Genomic DNA, 19,201 nt, shown 5'->3' on the forward strand with positions numbered 1-19,201 from the left:
AACAAGCAGAACAAGAAAAGTCCCAGCGTATGTTAAAATGTTCCACTGCATAGAGAGATCAATATCAATACTGCTTCTGACTCTCCATGCCATGCTAAACAAATACACAAGACTGAGATGTTTTAGTGATTGCTAAATGTAACATAATATCCAATCTGTGCTTAACTCCTGACAGCCAGGCAATACTGGAAAGCTTAAGGAAAAGTACTTTCAAGTACTTACTTAAATGTAAATAAGTCGTTTTTGGGGGTATCTGTGCTTCACTATTAACATTTTTGACAACTTATACTTCACTACATACATTTTTTTAAATGATGTAGTTTTTACTCTGTACAGTTTCGCTGACACCCCAAAAGTACTTGTTACATTTTGAATACCAATTCACTCACCAAGAGAAAATCCCGGGTCACTCCTACTGACTCTGATCTGGCGGACTCACCAAACATACATGCGTCATTTGTAAATGTCTGAGTGTTAGTATGTTCTCCTTGCTAGCCGTAAATTTAAAAAAGAAGAAAACGTGCTGTCTGGTTTGCTTAATATATAGAATGTGAAATGATGTATACTTTTACTTTTGATACTTAAGTATATTTAAAACCAAATAATTTTAGACTTACTCAAGTTGTATTTTACTGGGTGACTTGAGTAATTTTCTATTAAAGGTGTCTTTACTTTTACTCAAGTATGACAATTGGGTACTTTTTCCACCACTGAAAGCAATCACATAAATCACAACCCATTCCCACAGATGTGCAATCCCCGCCTTGCAACCAGCTGGTCACGTACCTTTCAGCTGGTCCACCACCACGCTCTGTCCAACCCTCTCAGTGACCCGTCCGTTCTCCCGCTGGTACCGGTCATCCAAAAAGTTGGCGGTGGCCTCTGATAGGTGCACCTTCCCGGCCACGCCCAGTTGCTCCATCAAATTGGCCAGGTTCACGTCGTTGGACCACACGTCGAACTTAAATCGCTTCATCCCGAGGATACCGCACAGGACAGTGCCCGTGTGGACGCCCACCCTCATGTTAACCATCTCGCTCTTCTCCTGGCAGAACTGTTCGATGGCTTGGATCATGCCCAGACCCATCTCTACGCAGCAGTAGGCATGGTCAGCCCGAGGCTCAGGGCAGCCTGCCACACAGTAGTAGCAGTCCCCGAGGGTGCTTATCTTCTCACAGCACGTCAGCTCACACAGCCGGTCAAAACGTCCAAAGAGGTCATTGAGGAGCCCCACCAAGGCGTGGGCCGACTTGTTGGCAGACATCTTGGTGAAGCCTACGATATCCGCGAAGAGGATGCTGACGGGCTCCATGCGCTTCATGTTGAAGGGTCTGAAGATGATCTGGCCTCTCGGGATTGAGGTCTTATTCCTCTTGTTGTTCTTGGGACTGGAGATGACGGCCGCCGCGCCACTGCTGGAGTAGCGCTTGGCCGAGTTCCCGCCCGCCAAGCCTTCCTCGTCGCCCTGCTTCATCAGGTCGTCGGCCACCCTCCGAGGCATCACAGAGTGGATCATGCGTTCTTTCAGCGCCTTCTCCACCTCCAGGTCCTTGCCGTGCATGATGGCCTGTCCCACCTTGAGGAAGGTACTTCGCGATCGCACCTCAGACATGATGAAAAGGTGGATGCCGATGGCATGGGCGCACAGGTGGAGCAAAGCTTTGGCAGGCCCCAGCCAGCGTAGAGTGTCCCAGTCAGACCCCTCCAAGGCCTGGCTCCAACCATCCCCAGCAGCCTGGGTGAGGTGAAGCCATCCCAGAGCCTCAAAGAGCACAGAGTAGAGAAGTCCCAGTAGCACCGAGGCATAGAGTCGGACGTGGAGGACGCTGTAGAGTAGCAGTAGCACCTCCATGCCCAGGGAGAAGGTCCCTACTGGAGATAGGCAGGCACTGCCCGTGGGTAAGTCCCGGTTGAAGGTCACATTTCTGGGCTCCATGCCACTGAAGTCCTCCGTATCCTCCACCACATCTTCAGGAGGGAGGGTCTCCAGGTCCCTGAAGCCGGCTGTCTGGATCTGGGGTGCCAGGGTGAGGGCAAAGGTCACCACGATGAGCAGCAGCGATGCCTGGTTGTAGCAGCGGACGTAGATCCTTGTGAACGTCAAAAGGAAGAGGAGGAGGCAGAAGAGGAGGAAGCAGGCGGTGGGGACGAGGAAGACAGTTCGGTCACACCGGTCGGGGTTGGCACTGAAGTACACCCCCCAGAGGAGGCTGGCGGCGAACAGGTAGAAGAGGACGTAGCGAAACCTCCGCTGGGTCTGGGGAAAGCACCTCTCCCTGCATGCCTCCTCCAGGATGGGAGAGTCAAACTTTGGGTCCCAGAAGTGCCCAGCAGACCGTTCGAACAGCTGGGGCATCTTCCTCTGGGTTCGCAGCCCCTTAACCACGGGCCTGAGGACCCCGGACTCTCCCGAGCTGCAGCTAGAGGAGATGCTGTACTTGCAGTGTTTGGACCCACTCCCCATGAAGCCTCCTCCCATGCCACCCAGCGCCCCGGCTCCTCCTCCGTGTTTGTGTTTGACACTACTGCTGATCCTCACGGAGACGCTGCCCTCGCCGCTTGAGTCACAGCTCACCTCTGTGTTGTGAGGCAGCAGCTGCTGATGTTGGGGGGATGCCATGTTGCTTTTTAATCTAACAGAAATTCGACAACAATAGAGCGAATTGCTATTAGCAAGGCAATGTAGGCTATGAATGTATTGAGTGTGGTACCCTCTAGACTAGAACAAATAAATTATGCACTAACAGAAAACATCTCCAAAGAAAAAGTCTGACAGTTAGCCTGTACTGAATTTTGATCTGTTAATTATTGCCCCTCGTGACGTCAATACTCGCATTCCTATACCTTCCCCTCTGTTTTGACTTGTGTCAGCACAGTTCATTCTGTTCCAGTCCAAGTACTGACAACTGTTTTTGACTCATTGAAAAATATTTTGGGAGAAGTCTGACATAACATAATTATGTTGACTGTAGAAACCTAGCTGTGTAATACTACTTTAGTAGTATTCAGTAGCATTTCAGTAGTATTTACAAGGCTCTCCCCTGACTAAATAGCCGACTGTAGACTACTGGTATATTGGGACAAATTCTTCAGATAATGACAACTGAAACCTGGATCAAATTCCTTCATGCTCTCCCTACTTGGCTGTCTGCATAGCCATTCTTTCTACATGCACTGTCAAAATAATCCTCTAACGATTTTAGATCCCGTCTGCATTTATATTTGTCTCTACAGAACTGTAGCCTCCTGCCTGTCCTCTCTTATATGTTATAATATAATAATAATATATGCCATTTAGCTGACGCTTTTATCCAAAGCGACTTATGTAATGCTTTCAAGAAAGTAGACTATAATGCATTCAGAAATTGCTTCCAATTTACAGTGATATATGAGAAAAATAATAATTTCAAACTTCAAACACTTAGTGTGTGTAGAACTTTATCCCGTATTCCCCAAATAAACCCACGCGCCGGCGTTGTAAAGGCATCGCAAGAAAAGCCACAGTTAAGGAACTATTGTTTGACATGTGCTGGGTTATTTAAGGCGGAAATGTCTTCCCATAAACAAGAAAGAGTAAACAAACACTGACGTCTAATGCCCATTATCCTTCTTTACCCTCATGCTCTTGCTGTGATTGGGAAAAGGTCTATTCTAAGTATTTCCATGGATGGACCCCCGTCCTTTCCTGAGGTCCCTCTCCGGAATTTCCAAAGCTGCGCCTCCAATCCCCGGGGATCCACGCTGATAGAAGTGGGCAATTTGAAGAGGACAAGGTGGCAGAATAAAGCAAAGAGCTGCAAAATGTAGTAGACCTACAATTTAATTGGAGATCAAGTGTAGGCCTACACGCGCAAATACCTACTTTATTAGATCCAGCCCATGCTCAGTCTGTGTTGAGTAAATATCGTTTTGATTATACAAGAACAGTCAAGTCAACATAACATTTATTTTAATTTCCTGATAACTGGCACTGGTTTCTCCCATAATTCCACGAGTGACCGGCAATTGAATTGTCAGTAAACTTCAGTCTGCCATCCATACAGGGCCACGGCGGAAGCCAGTCTTGGTTGTATGTTGCCCCTTTCCGTCCTCCTTTGCTCGTTTGATGGAAACTTTTCCCACGCCACTATTCTTCCCATTGAGTCGCAGACGAATAGCAAGTGGAGAATATGGGCTAATTACCAGCTTTCTCCCCTCCTCGTATCCCCCGGACACCGAGTCCTCCCTGAACAGACAAGCGGCTCCTTGATCCCCCACTTTAACACGATTGCATGAAGAAGCAGACGTCTGTTTCTTCTGTCCAAATACTTCAATTTTATTCAAGGCGGATTTGCTGGTTTAGCTATTTAAACGCACTTCCCGTCCGATCCTCTCTATCCCTTTGAGATGTTCTTATATTCCCGGTTGTCTGGCCATTCGCCGGTCTTTCTTTCCAGAAGAGGCACAATGGATACCGCTGTAACGCGTTATGTTAGCTATCCAAGCACAGTTAAAAAAACGTCCCCGGTACCACCATCTTCGCGGAGATTTCAGAATCCGCCGTCCACCCGCATGTGTATAAATGTGTGCGACTGACTGTGGGTCAGAGAGGGACGAGAGTAGTGACAGGGGGGCGGACGTGTTTAGGTGCGTGCACGCAAAAGCGAGAAAGGGAAAGACTGGAGGGTGGCGAGCACGTATTCAGGGGTAGGTGGGGTGTCCTTTTCTTTTTTACCCGCAGTGAGCGCGTCGGAGCGCGTCGGAGCACGCCCTCACCTCGCCAGCCACATTCTCGAAGAGATGTGGGCCTCTCACTCACTACCACCGATGTTACCGAGACCACCAGTGTTTTTATCCGTAGTGTGGGGGGTATTCGTGGAACCATGACAAAGTGAGTATGGAGGCGTGCTAGGGCGGGGTGCAGCCTTGAACAAAGACAGCAGCAACCCCCAGAGAGAACAGCTCCCTTATGATATTATTAACGGTGCCATGTCCCCAGGCTTCAATATTGGGAACAAACTATTACAATCAAATGTCATGGGAAATGTTAGCCCACTAAATCTATTAATATCACCTGTCATTTCTATTGCTCTATTTATTCACTATTTATTATGCACTCCTCCCCATGCATTCATTATAGACTTAGAAAGTGACATTGGAAGGTTTTTATTTTAATTGTACTGTATGTAGGCTTCAACTGTAGTCTAGGAGTGAACTTTACAGTTGAATATTGCAGTGGTGTAAATTACTTAAGTAAAAGTACTTTAAAGAACTACTAAAGCTGTTTTTGAGGTTCTATTGATATTTTTGACAACTTTACTACCATCCTGAAGAAAATAATGTACTTTTTACATGTTCCCTGACACCCAAGAGTACTCATTGCATTTTGAATGCTTAGCAGGAAGGGAAATGGTCCAATTCACACACTTATCAAGAGAACATCCCTAGTCATCCCTACTGCCTCTGATCTGGCAGACTCACTGAACACAAATGCTTTGTTTGTACATGGTGTCTAAGTGTTGGAGTTTGCCCCTGGCTCAGTGGCGACCCGTCAATCAGGGCTGGTGGGGCAGAGTCCCACCTGGTTTGAGCCCTGCCTGTTTCGCATGTTATTTTAGCATTACTGTGGGTCACATCAGTTTGCAAACAATGTAAAAACACATTTGCAGGTGTTTCAGCCTGGTTCAGTGCTTTTTGTGGTGGAGGGGCAGCCAGTGGAAAATACAGAGTGTAGGGGTTGGTAATGTTCTCTAGTTGCACCGTGATCAGCTCAGTGTTCCGTCACTCATGGGGACACTACATCACTGCAAAATCTACAGGCAGAGCTAGAAAGTAGCTTTGAGTGTACATGTCAACATCATACTTTCAAAATCTTAGCTAGCAAGCAAGACAAGTAGTCATCATCATGAATCACATTGACACTGGCAAATCGTTTTCAATCCTTGTTATATGAAGATAGATTCTAGATAAAACATATTGGTGGTCATCGGCCATTGGACATAAACATTACACAACAAGTTGGAAATTGCAAATTCAACAATGAGTGGTTTGGAAGGAATCAGTGGCAACTGCAAGCGTTGCAAAGCAATTAGTATTTCGCTTCCCCTGCCTGCTATTCTCCTTCCTGCTATTCCCCTGCCTGCTATTCCCCTTCCTGCTATTCCCCTGCCTGCTATTCCCCTGCCTGCTATTCCCCTTCCTGCTATTCCTCTGCCTGCTATTCCCCTGCCTGCTATTCTCCTGCCTGCTATTTCCTGCTATTCTCCTGCCTGCTATTCCCCTTCCTGCCTGCCTGCTATTCCCCTTCCTGCTATTCCCCTGCCTGCTATTCTCCTGCCTGCTATGCCTCCTTCCTGCCTGCTATTCTCCTGCCTGCTATTCCCCTTCCTGCTATTCTCCTTCCTGCTATTCCCCTGCCTGCTATTCTCCTGCCTGCTATTCTCCTTCCTGCTATTCCCCTGCCTGCTATTCCCCTTCCTGCTATTCTCCTTCCTGCTATTCCCCTGCCTGCTATTCCCTTCCTGCTATTCCCCTGCCTGCTATTCTCCTTCCTGCTATTCCCCTGCCTGCTATTCCCCTTCCTGCTATTCTCCTTCCTGCTATTCCCCTGCCTGCTATTCCCCTGCCTGCTATTCCCCTGCCTGCTATTCCCCTGCCTGCTATTCCCCTGCCTGCTATTCTCCTCCTGCTATTCTCCTTCCTGCTATTCCCCTGCCTGCTATTCCCCTGCCTGCTATTCCCCTTCCTGCTATTCTCCTTCCTGCTATTCCCCTGCCTGCTATTCTCCTGCCTGCTATTCCCCTGCCTGCTATTCTCCTTCCTGCTATTCCCCTGCCTGCTATTCTGCCTGCTTCCCCTGCCTGCTATTCCCCTTCCTGCTATTCCCCTGCCTGCTATTCCCCTGCCTGCTATTCCTTGCCTGCTATTCTCCTGCCTGCTATTCTCCTGCCTGCTATTCCCCCTGCTATTCCCCTTCCTGCTATTCCCCTGCCTGCTATTCCCCTCCTGCTATTCCCCTGCCTGCTATTCTCCTGCCTGCTATTCCCCTGCCTGCTATTCCCCTGCCTGCTATTCCCCTGCCTGCTATTCCCTGCCTGCTATTCCCCTGCCTGCTATTCTCCTTCCTGCCTGCTATTCCCTTCCTGCTATTCCCCTGCCTGCTATTCCCCTGCCTGCTATTCCCCTGCCTGCTATTCCCCTGCCTGCTATTCCCCTGCCTGCTATTCCCCTGCCTGCTATTCCCCTGCCTGCTATTCTCCTGCTATTCCCCTGCCTGCTATTCCCTGCCTGCTATTCCCCTGCCTGCTATTCTCCTGCCTGCTATTCCCCTTCCTGCTATTCCCCTGCCTGCTATTCCCCTGCCTGCTATTCCCCTGCCTGCTATTCTCCTTCCTGCTATTCCCCTGCCTGCTATTCCCCTGCCTGCTATTCCCCTGCCTGCTATTCCCCTTCCTGCTATTCCCCTGCCTGCTATTCCCCTGCCTGCTATTCCCCTGCCTGCTATTCTCCTGCCTGCTATTCCCCTGCCTGCTATTCCCCTGCCTGCTATTCTCCTGCCTGCTATTCCCCTGCCTGCTATTCCCCTGCCTGCTATTCCCCTGCCTGCTATTCCCCTGCCTGCTATTCTCCTTCCTGCTATTCCCCTGCCTGCTATTCCCCTTCCTGCTATTCCCCTGCCTGCTATTCCCCTGCCTGCTATTCCCCTGCCTGCTATTCTCCTTCCTGCTATTCCCCTGCCTGCTATTCCCCTTCCTGCTATTCCCCTGCCTGCTATTCCCCTGCCTGCTATTCCCCTGCCTGCTATTCCCCTGCCTGCTATTCCCCTGCCTGCTATTCTCCTTCCTGCTATTCCCCTGCCTGCTATTCCCCTGCCTGCTATTCCCCTGCCTGCTATTCCCCTGCCTGCTATTCCCCTGCCTGCTATTCCCCTGCCTGCTATTCTCCTTCCTGCTATTCCCCTGCCTGCTATTCCCCTGCCTGCTATTCCCTGCCTGCTATTCTCCTCCTGCTATTCCCCTGCCTGCTATTCTCCTTCCTGCTATTCCTGCTGCCTGCTATTCCCCTGCCTGCTATTCCCCTGCCTGCTATTCCCCTGCCTGCTATTCCCCTGCCTGCTATTCTCCTGCCTGCTATTCCCCTGCCTGCTATTCTCCCTGCTATTCCCCTGCCTGCTATTCTCCTGCCTGCTATTCCCCTGCCTGCTATTCCCCTTCCTGCTATTCCCCTGCCTGCTATTCCCCTGCCTGCTATTCCCCTTCCTGCTATTCCCCTGCCTGCTATTCCCCTGCCTGCTATTCCCCTGCCTGCTATTCCCCTGCCTGCTTGTGGTCCAAGTCTGGGTTTAAGGGTATTTTCCAAGCTTAAAAGGATAAACATTCACATGCAACACCATGGGCCAGAAAAGGTTGAATACATTGACCATGAGGTCAATCCAGCATGACTTCTGCCGCCTTCAAAACAACTGGAAACGCTGAACTGGGAAATATCAGACTTCAGTGAGTTCAAGACAACTGGGAACTCTGAACTGGGAAATATCAGACTTCAGTGAGTTCAAGACAACTGGGAACTCTGAAAAAATACAGCTCCGACTGGGAAAAAAAGGTTTGATCGGTCATCCAGCTCGGAATTCCAAGTCGGGAACTCGGGCTTCTTTCTAGAGCTCCAATCTGAAGATCACTGACATTATGATTCAACCTTGTTTTTTCAAAGTTCCCAGTTGTCTTGAAAGCAGTTGTCATGAATCCAGAGAATGCCAGACTTTGATGACAAAGTTTCCAAGATTTGCCCACAAGAAGGACTGCCGCACCACCTTCCTGTTCAAGTGAGCACAGTGCAACGGTGAGTCCAAAAATGTATTGTATGCTGCTGCATAAGTGATGTAATATGCCAAGGAGAAATGTATACTGTCGCCAATAAAGTAATACTAAGTGTATGTTATTTAGTAAGCTGTTCGTAGCCCATGTGCCTCACCTTAATTATTTGGTCTCTTTCCCCCTCATAACTTTAGCCTACTGTTCTGACTTGGTGGTGCACATGTAGCCTATAATCTGTTTTAGAGAAACGTCATCATCAAGTATTGTAAGAGCTTTCATTGTCTGCTTATATATCCCCTGTACTTATCCTACTGTTCTGACTTGGTGTACAGGGAGAATACTATAAGAGCTGCCCATGTTCTGAATACATTTAAAAAGTGATGAACAGATAGTTATATTGACTACGTTCATCTTAGCTCGCTCATTAATGTCTTAATCGGAATTAAGGATGGCCTCTTATCCGCTCATCGTTCCCTTACGCCATAGTTTGTAGATCTTAAAACCACATTTCTTTAAGCATGTCAGCCGTATCAGCTATGTTTTTTAAAAGGCAATAAACGAGGCTGAATGAATTGTTTCGCTGCCAGACAAGGCTCCGCTGATAGCCAGGTGTAGCGGTGGTAAGGATTCACCCCATGGTGCTGAAAAGAAAGCTCTGCTGTTGGGACATCTTTATGTAGGCCCTAACAGATTGTTGGCACCGTTTGTCAAAGTTATAGTGCAATTCATGTATTGTTTAGCGTTGTGTTGTGGCTTTGCTGGCATGCATCTAAAAAACAATTAAAGGTTTGCCCCACCAAGATTTACATGCTAAAATCGCCACTACCCTGGCTATCCATAAAATAAAAACAATTAAAAACAATTGTCGGGTCTGGTTTGCTTAATATAAGTCATTTGAAATAATTTATACAAATGCCTTTTAATTTCGATACTTAAGTATATTTTAGCAATTACATTTACTTTTGATACTTAAGTATATGTAAAACCAAATACGTTTACTCAAGTAGTACTTTACTGGGTGACTTTTACTTGAGTCATTTCTTTACTTTTACTCAAGTATGACATTTGATGACCTTTTTCCATCAATGGAATATTGAGGCCATCCGCTTGACGTGCGAAGGGAAGTACAGTTTTGAGTAACTTCCTGCTCTGTCCGGTTGGATTCGTGGGAACGACAAATAACCTGCCCTGCGCTTTGTTGTCAAGCACTGTATCCCAAACATAGAGACAGAAGAGAAGGGTGCCAGGCTTTCAGCCACGGCTATATAAAGAATCTCTAGGCAAACTAACACAGCAAACAACGGAGGGACATCTGACAGCCAGGGATAGGCCGTTGCTGCTACCAGCTCTGTCTGCCAGGGCCGTTGCTGCTACCAGCTCTGTCTGCCAGGGCCGTTGCTGCTACCAGCTCTGTCTGCCAGGGCCGTTGCTGCTACCAGCTCTGTCAGCCAGGGCCGTTGCTGCTACCAGCTCTGTCAGCCAGGGCCGTTGCTGCTACCAGCTCTGTCTGCCAGGGCCGTTGCTGCTACCAGCTCTGTCTGCCAGGGCCGTTGCTGCTACCAGCTCTGTCAGCCAGGGCCGTTGCTGCTACCAGCTCTGTCTGCCAGGGCCGTTGCTGCTACCAGCTCTGTCAGCCAGGGCCGTTGCTGCTACCAGCTCTGTCAGCCAGGGCCGTTGCTGCTACCAGCTCTGTCAGCCAGGGCCGTTGCTGCTACCAGCTCTGTCAGCCAGGGCCGTTGCTGCTACCAGCTCTGTCAGCCAGGGCCGTTGCTGCTACCAGCTCTGTCAGCCAGGGCCGTTGCTGCTACCAGCTCTGTCAGCCAGGGCCGTTGCTGCTACCAGCTCTGTCAGCCAGGGCCGTTGCTGCTACCAGCTCTGTCAGCCAGGGCCGTTGCTGCTACCAGCTCTGTCAGCCAGGGCCGTTGCTGCTACCAGCTCTGTCTGCCAGGGCCGTTGCTGCTACCAGCTCTGTCAGCCAGGGCCGTTGCTGCTACCAGCTCTGTCAGCCAGGGCCGTTGCTGCTACCAGCTCTGTCTGCCAGGGCCGTTGCTGCTACCAGCTCTGTCAGCCAGGGCCGTTGCTGCTACCAGCTCTGTCAGCCAGGGCCGTTGCTGCTACCAGCTCTGTCAGCCAGGGCCGTTGCTGCTACCAGCTCTGTCTGCCAGGGCCGTTGCTGCTACCAGCTCTGTCAGCCAGGGCCGTTGCTGCTACCAGCTCTGTCAGCCAGGGCCGTTGCTGCTGCTGTCTGCCAGGGCTCGTTGCTGCTACCAGCTCTGTCTGCCAGGGCCGTTGCTGCTACCAGCTCTGTCAGCCAGGGCCGTTGCTGCTACCAGCTCTGTCAGCCAGGGCCGTTGCTGCTACCAGCTCTGTCAGCCAGGGCCGTTGCTGCTACCAGCTCTGTCAGCCAGGGCCGTTGCTGCTACCAGCTCTGTCAGCCAGGGCCGTTGCTGCTACCAGCTCTGTCAGCCAGGGCCGTTGCTGCTACCAGCTCTGTCAGCCAGGGCCGTTGCTGCTACCAGCTCTGTCAGCCAGGGCCGTTGCTGCTACCAGCTCTGTCAGCCAGGGCCGTTGCTGCTACCAGCTCTGTCAGCCAGGGCCGTTGCTGCTACCAGCTCTGTCAGCCAGGGCCGTTGCTGCTACCAGCTCTGTCAGCCAGGGCCGTTGCTGCTACCAGCTCTGTCAGCCAGGGCCGTTGCTGCTACCAGCTCCAGCTCTGTCTGCCAGGGCCGTTGCTGCTACCAGCTCTGTCAGCCAGGGCCGTTGCTGCTACCAGCTCTGTCAGCCAGGGCCGTTGCTGCTACCAGCTCTGTCAGCCAGGGCCGTTGCTGCTACCAGCTCTGTCAGCCAGGGCTCTGTCCGTTGCTGCTACCAGCTCTGTCAGCCAGGGCCGTTGCTGCTACCAGCTCTGTCAGCCAGGGCCGTTGCTGCTACCAGCTCTGTCAGCCAGGGCCGTTGCTGCTACCAGCTCTGTCAGCCAGGGCCGTTGCTGCTACCAGCTCTGTCAGCCAGGGCCGTTGCTGCTACCAGCTCTGTCTGCCAGGGCCGTTGCTGCTACCAGCTCTGTCAGCCAGGGCCGTTGCTGCTACCAGCTCTGTCAGCCAGGGCCGTTGCTGCTCTGTCAGCCAGGGCTCTACCAGCTCAGCCAGGGCCGTTGCTGCTACCAGCTCTACCAGCTCTGTCAGCCAGGGCTGTCAGCCAGGGCCTGTTGCTGCTACCAGCTCTGTCAGCCAGGGCCGTTGCTGCTACCAGCTCTGTCAGCCAGGGCCGTTGCTGCTACCAGCTCTGTCTGCCAGGGCCGTTGCTGCTACCAGCTCTGTCAGCCAGGGCCGTTGCTGCTACCAGCTCTGTCAGCCAGGGCCGTTGCTGCTACCAGCTCTGTCAGCCAGGGCCGTTGCTGCTACCAGCTCTGTCAGCCAGGGCCGTTGCTGCTACCAGCTCTGTCAGCCAGGGCCGTTGCTGCTACCAGCTCTGTCAGCCAGGGCCGTTGCTGCTACCAGCTCTGTCAGCCAGGGCCGTTGCTGCTACCAGCTCTGTCAGCCAGGGCCGTTGCTGCTACCAGCTCTGTCAGCCAGGGCCGTTGCTGCTACCAGCTCTGTCAGCCAGGGCCGTTGCTGCTACCAGCTCTGTCAGCCAGGGCCGTTGCTGCTACCAGCTCTGTCAGGGCCAGGGCTGCTACCAGCTGCCAGCTCTGTCAGCCAGGGCCGTTGCTGCTACCAGCTCTGTCAGCCAGGGCCGTTGCTGCTACCAGCTCTGTCAGCCAGGGCCGTTGCTGCTACCAGCTCTGTCAGCCAGGGCCGTTGCTGCTACCAGCTCTGTCAGCCAGGGCCAGCTCTGTCAGCCAGGGCTGCTACCAGCTCTGTCAGCCAGGGCCGTTGCTGCTACCAGCTCTGTCAGCCAGGGCCGTTGCTGCTACCAGCTCTGTCAGCCAGGGCCGTTGCTGCTACCAGCTCTGTCAGCCAGGGCCGTTGCTGCTACCAGCTCTGTCAGCCAGGGCCGTTGCTGCTACCAGCTCTGTCAGCCAGGGCCGTTGCTTGCTGCCAGGGCCCAGCTCTGTCAGCCAGGGCCGTTGCTGCTACCAGCTCTGTCAGCCAGGGCCGTTGCTGCTACCAGCTCTGTCAGCCAGGGCCGTTGCTGCTACCAGCTCTGTCAGCCAGGGCCGTTGCTGCTACCAGCTCTGTCAGCCAGGGCCGTGCTGCTGCTCTGTCTGCCAGCTCTGTCTGCCAGGGCCGTTGCTGCTACCAGCTCTGTCAGCCAGGGCCCGTTGCTGCTACCAGCTCTGTCAGCCAGGGCCAGTTGCTGCTACCAGCTCTGTCAGCCAGGGCCGTTGCTGCTACCAGCTCTGTCAGCCAGGGCCGTTGCTGCTACCAGCTCTGTCAGCCAGGGCCGTTGCTGCTACCAGCTCTGTCAGCCAGGGCCGTTGCTGCTACCACCAGCTCTGTCAGCCAGGGCCGTTGCTGCTACCAGCTCTGTCAGCCAGGGCCGTTGCTGCTACCAGCTCTGTCAGCCAGGGCCGTTGCTGCTACCAGCTCTGTCAGCCAGGGCCGTTGCTGCTACCAGCTCTGTCAGCCAGGGCCGTTGCTGCTACCAGCTCTGTCAGCCAGGGCCGTTGCTGCTACCAGCTCTGTCAGCCAGGGCTCTGTCAGCCAGGGCCGTTGCTGCTACCAGCTCTGTCAGCCAGGGCCGTTGCTGCTACCAGCTCTGTCAGCCAGGGCCGTTGCTGCTACCAGCTCTGTCTGCCAGGGCCGTTGCTGCTACCAGCTCTGTCAGCCAGGGCCGTTTGCTGTCTACCAGCTCTGTCAGCCAGGGCCGTTGCTGCTACCAGCTCTGTCTGCCAGGGCCGTTGCTGCTACCAGCTCTGTCAGCCAGGGCCGTTGCTGCTACCAGCTCTGTCAGCCAGGGCCGTTGCTGCTACCAGCTCTGTCAGCCAGGGCCGTTGCTGCTACCAGCTCTGTCAGCCAGGGCCGTTGCTGCTACCAGCTCTGTCAGCCAGGGCCGTTGTTGCTGCTCAGCCAGGGCTCTGTCAGCCAGGGCCGTTGCTGCTACTGTCAGCCAGGGCTCTGTCAGCCAGGGCGTTGCTGCTACCAGCTCTGTCAGCCAGGGCCGTTGCTGCTACCAGCTCTGTCAGCCAGGGCCGTTGCTTACCAGCTGCTACCAGCTCTGTCAGCCAGGGCCGTTGCTGCTACCAGCTCTGTCAGCCAGGGCCGTTGCTGCTACCAGCTCTGTCAGCCAGGGCCGTTGCTGCTACCAGCTCTGTCAGCCAGGGCCGTTGCTGCTACCAGCTCTGTCAGCCAGGGCCGTTGCTGCTACCAGCTCTGTCAGCCAGGGCCGTTGCTGCTACCAGCTCTGTCAGCCAGGGCCGTTGCTGCTACCAGCTCTGTCTGCCAGGGCCGTTGCTGCTACCAGCTCTGTCTGCCAGGGCCGTTGCTGCTACCAGCTCTGTCAGCCAGGGCCGTTGCTGCTACCAGCTCTGTCAGCCAGCTCTGTCTGCCAGGGCCGTTGCTGCTACCAGCTCTGTCTGCCAGGGCCGTTGCTGCTACCAGCTCTGTCTGCCAGGGCCGTTGCTGCTACCAGCTCTGTCAGCCAGGGCCGTTGCTGCTACCAGCTCTGTCTGCCAGGGCCGTTGCTGCTACCAGCTCTGTCTGCCAGGGCCGTTGCTGCTACCAGCTCTGTCTGCCAGGGCCGTTGCTGCTACCAGCTCTGTCAGCCAGGGCCGTTGCTGCTACCAGCTCTGTCTGCCAGGGCCGTTGCTGCTACCAGCTCTGTCAGCCAGGGCCGTTGCTGCTACCAGCTCTGTCTGCCAGGGCCGTTGCTGCTAGCCAGCTCTGCTCAGCCAGGGCCGTTGCTGCTACCAGCTCTGTCTGCCAGGGCCGTTGCTGCTACCAGCTCTGTCAGCCAGGGCCGTTGCTGCTACCAGCTCTGTCAGCCAGGGCCGTTGCTGCTACCAGCTCTGTCAGCCAGGGCCGTTGCTGCTACCAGCTCTGTCTGCCAGGGCCGTTGCTGCTACCAGCTCTGTCTGCCAGGGCCGTTGCTGCTACCAGCTCTGTCTGCCAGGGCCGTTGCTGCTACCAGCTCTGTCAGCCAGGGCCGTTGCTGCTACCAGCTCTGTCAGCCAGGGCCGTTGCTGCTACCAGCTCTGTCTCACATCACAACATGGGTTGCTCCTCTTTATTATTAAGAAGATAACTCTCATCTGCAAACATTTAATATGCCATGGGCGCAACTTTCACTGGGGATGCAGTTTTGTCATTGGAATGTGATACAAAACGAGGCAACGGTGTGCTTTAGGACCATGTGGACGCCTCCAATTGGTCGGGTAGGCTGTTTGGAGTGTTAATCCGACTGGATTACAAATGATGCCCCCCCACAAAAACCAAAGTTGCACCCATGGAATATGCTATAACCAACATGAAATGTATGCCCCAAAGGGCACCATATTCCCTATAAAGTGCACTACTTTTAACCAGAGCCCTATGGGCCGGGATCAAACATAATGTACTACAAAGGGAACAGGGTGCCATTTTGGATGTGGTTAATATGACTGTATTATGCCCTGGTTTATTCACAACCACTTCTCCTGAGTTATCTTCCATCTCAGGAGATTTATTCTAAATATCCCCACTAATGTACACCCACCCTAAATTTAGGGCTCTATTAAATCTGTAAAGCTCATGCGTTACAGATTCCTCAATGATTGAGCCCTTAGCCCAGGGTAGCCTAGTGGTTAGAGCGTTGGACTAGTAACCGGAAGGTTGCGAGTTCAAACCCCCGAGCTGTCGTTCTGCCCCTGAACAGGCAGTTAACCCACTGTTCCCAGGCCGTCATTGAAAATAAGAATGTGTTCTTAACTGACTTGCCTGGTTAAATAAAGGTAAAATTAAAATAAATAAAAATGAATGATTGAAGTTGCAGTATGTGACACACACTCACCTCACACTCCAGTAAAACCCCTGCTGAGTCAGCCCTTTACTGTAGACTGATGACTCAAATGATGTGTGTGTGTGTGTGTGTGTGTGTGTGTGTGTGTGTGTGTGTGTGTGTGTGTGTGTGTGTGTGTGTGTGTGTGTGTGTGTGTGTGTGTGTGTGTGTGTGTGTGTGTGTGTGTGTGTGTGTGTGTGTGTGTGTGTGTGTGTGTGTGTCAGGTTGAGAGATCAGGCTGGCAGTGGGATTACTGTCTCCTGTTTGGTCTTTCCAGTCTGTAGCCCTGTAGGGTTGAGGATACCAGAGAGGAAGAGAGTGGATTATATTAAACAGAACAGAGGAGGACACCTTTAGAGCTCACCTGAACCTGGTCAGGCTTTATTTAGTTCTGTAGGCTATTGTACTGAATTGTGTGTGTGTGTGTGTGTGTGAGAGGAGGACACCTTTAGAGCTCACCTGAACCTGGTCAGGCTTTATTTAGTTATTTCACCTTTAACCAGGTAGGCCAGTTGAGAACAAGTTCTCATTTACAACTGTGACCCGGCCAAGATAAAGCTTGGAGATGGATGAGGGTTAGAGAGAGTGCTTACAGACACACTTGGCTCGTGTATAATAACCTGTAAAGGTGGTAGAGAGATCACACATGGATGCAGGTACAAGTACGCACACACACACACATGCACGCAGAGACACATGCACACATGCACAGGCAGTTAGGTAGCCAGACACACACAGACAGACAGGCATGCAGGTTATCCCCTCCTAACAGAACGAGAGGAAAATCCTCAGCCTGTCCAGCATGTTCACACCAGTAACGAGTTCAGACATTCTCAGACGTCAGAGTATTACACATTCCAGGGAGAGGAGTGAAAGAGGAGATGAAGGAGAACGACAGAGGAGGCAGGAAGAGGAGATGAAGGAGAACGACAGATGAGGCAGGGAGAGGAGTGAAAGAGGAGATGAAGGAGAACGACAGAGGAGGCAGGGAGAGGAGATGAAGGAGAACGACAGAGGAGGCAGGGAGAGGAGATGAAGGAGAACGACAGAGGAGGCAGGAAGAGGAGATGAAAGAGGAGATGAAGGAGAACGACAGATGAGGCAGGGAGAGGAGTGAAAGAGGAGATGAAGGAGAACGACAGAGGAGGCAGGGAGAGGAGTGAAAGAGGAGATGAAGGAGAACGACAGAGGAGGCAGGGAGAGGAGTGAAAGAGGAGATGAAGGAGAACGACAGAGGAGGCAGGGAGAGGAGATGAAGGAGAACGACAGAGGAGGCAGGGAGAGGAGTGAAAGAGGAGATGAAGGAGAACGACAGAGGAGGCAGGAAGAGGAGATGAAAGAGGAGATGAAGGAGAACGACAGAGGAGGCAGGGAGAGGAGTGAAAGAGGAGATGAAGGAGAACAGAGGAGGCAGATGAAAGAGGAGATGAAGGAGGAAGAGGAGGCAAAGAGGAGATGAAAGAGGAGATGAAGGAGAACGACAGAGGAGGCAGGGAGAGGAGTGAAAGAGGAGATGAAGGAGAACGACAGATGAGGCAGGAAGAGTGAAAGAGAGATGAAAGAGGAGATGAAGGGATGAACGACAGATGAGGCAGGGAGAGGAGTGAAAGAGGAGATGAAGGAGAACGACAGATGAGGCAGGAAGAGGAGATGAAAACAACAGAAGGGGGAGGGGAGAGAAGGAGAGAGAACTCAAGAGGAGGTGACTTGAGAGTGAAAACTATGTGAGATGTAAGGAGTGTCTGACAGCATTCACCATCAGGCTCTCTTAGTTAGACAGCTGAAAGAGGACATAAAGAAGAGATGAGGCAACCAGAAGGCACCTTGACACTGTATGAATCATGTGTACTGTCCCTTTCACATGTGTACTGTAGGCTACTGTACTGAATTTCCCTTTGTAGGCATGTCAGAGAACTGAACAAACTGAGGAGGTGACTTGAGATGTAAAGAACTATGAATCATGTATCTGTTACTGTCTTCAAATGGGACTGTGTCTCACCTCAGGCTAAGCAGAATATATGCACATGTAAACGCTGAAACTGAACAACTACAACCAGAAGGCACCTTGACACTTGTATCCCCTTTCACTTTCCCTTTCATTAGAGAACAGTGAACAAAACTGTACTGAATCATGTGTACTGTAGGCTACTGTACTGAATCATGTGTACTGTAGGCTACTGTACTGAATTATGTGTACTGTAGGCTACTGTACTGAATCATGTGTTCTGTAGGCTACTGTACTGAATCATGTGTACTGTAGGCTACTGTACTGAATCATGTAGCCTACATTGTGTACTTTAGGTTAATGCAATGAATTATGTGTACTGTAGGCTACTGTACTGAATCATGTGTACTGTCAGCTATTGTACTGAATCATGTGTACTGTAGGCTACTGTACTGAATTATGTGTACTGTAGGCTACTGTACTGAATCATGTGTTCTGTAGGCTACTGTACTGAATCATGTGTACTGTAGGCTACTGTACTGAATCATGTGTTCTGTAGGCTACTGAATAATGTATACTGTCAGCTATTGTACTAAATCAGGTATACTGTAGGCTACTGTACTGAATGATGTGTACTGTAGGCTACTGTACTGAACCATGTGGTCTGTAGGCTACTGTACCACATATCTCTCTCTGCTGGACATGCCCTGTAACTACAGTTAACTACGAGGTCTACAAACACCAAACCAAACGTGTTGAACACAGTGCATGGAGAGCAGAGCTGACAGAGGCACAGTATTGTACACATGCTTTATTTAGGGGAATCCATTTTTTATTACTGCAGGAAAATTCTCACAGATTTATTTTCTTCCTTTTTTCCCTTTTTTGCAATAAAACATTGTAGGGCCTGTTGATCAACAATGGTTAGTGAAGGTTAGGAAGAGGGGGTGAGGATAAGGGACTAGTTTGTTAACAGAAGGGATTGGACGTCTAATGTTAGTGGAGAATAAAATAATATTGTTCAGACGAAGGCTGTTGCCAAAACGCTCTGCTGCTAAAAAAATACATTCAAACTCCCAGATTTTTCCTTTTGTCCAGTGTATTTTTCCTTTTGTCCAGTGTATTTTTCCTTTTGTCCAGTGTATTTTTCCTTTTGTCCAGTGTATTTTTCCTTTTGTCCAGTGTATTTTTCCTTTTGTCCAGTGTATTTTTCCTTTTGTCCAGTGTATTTTTCCTTTTGTCCAGTGTATTTTTCCTTTTGTCCAGTGTATTTTTCCTTTTGTCCAGTGTATTTTGCCTTTTGTCCAGTGTATTTTTCCTTTTGTCCAGTGTATTTTTCCTTTTGTCCAGTGTATTTTTCCTTTTGTCCAGTGTATTTTTCCTTTTGTCCAGTGTATTTTTCCTTTTGTTCAGTGTATTTTTCCTTTTGTCCAGTGTATTTTTCCTTTTGTCCAGTGTATTTTTCCTTTTGTCCAGTGTATTTTTAATATATGCCATTTAGCAGACGCTTTTATCCAAAGCGACTTACAGTCATGTGTGCATACATTCT

At 51.2% G+C, this 19,201-nt stretch overlaps 1 protein-coding gene across 1 annotated transcript; it reads right to left on the minus strand.

Annotated features, from left to right (window-relative positions):
* Positions 1–778: 778 nt before the first annotated feature.
* LOC118383666 (adenylate cyclase type 9-like) lies at positions 779–4,804 on the minus strand. Its single transcript, XM_035770129.2, has one exon. The coding sequence runs from the start codon at positions 2,618–2,620 to the stop codon at positions 779–781; it is 1,842 nt and encodes a 613-aa protein (XP_035626022.2). The 5' UTR covers positions 2,621–4,804.
* Positions 4,805–19,201: the final 14,397 nt, after the last annotated feature.

Source organism: Oncorhynchus keta, chromosome 5 (genome assembly GCF_023373465.1).
Source record: "Oncorhynchus keta strain PuntledgeMale-10-30-2019 chromosome 5, Oket_V2, whole genome shotgun sequence".
Taxonomy (NCBI): Eukaryota; Metazoa; Chordata; class Actinopteri; order Salmoniformes; family Salmonidae; genus Oncorhynchus; species Oncorhynchus keta.

Coding starts and splice junctions, on each gene's coding strand:
- LOC118383666 (XM_035770129.2), bottom strand. CDS start 2,620: ATGGCATCCCCCCAACATCAGCAGCTGCTGCCTCACAACACAGAGGTG.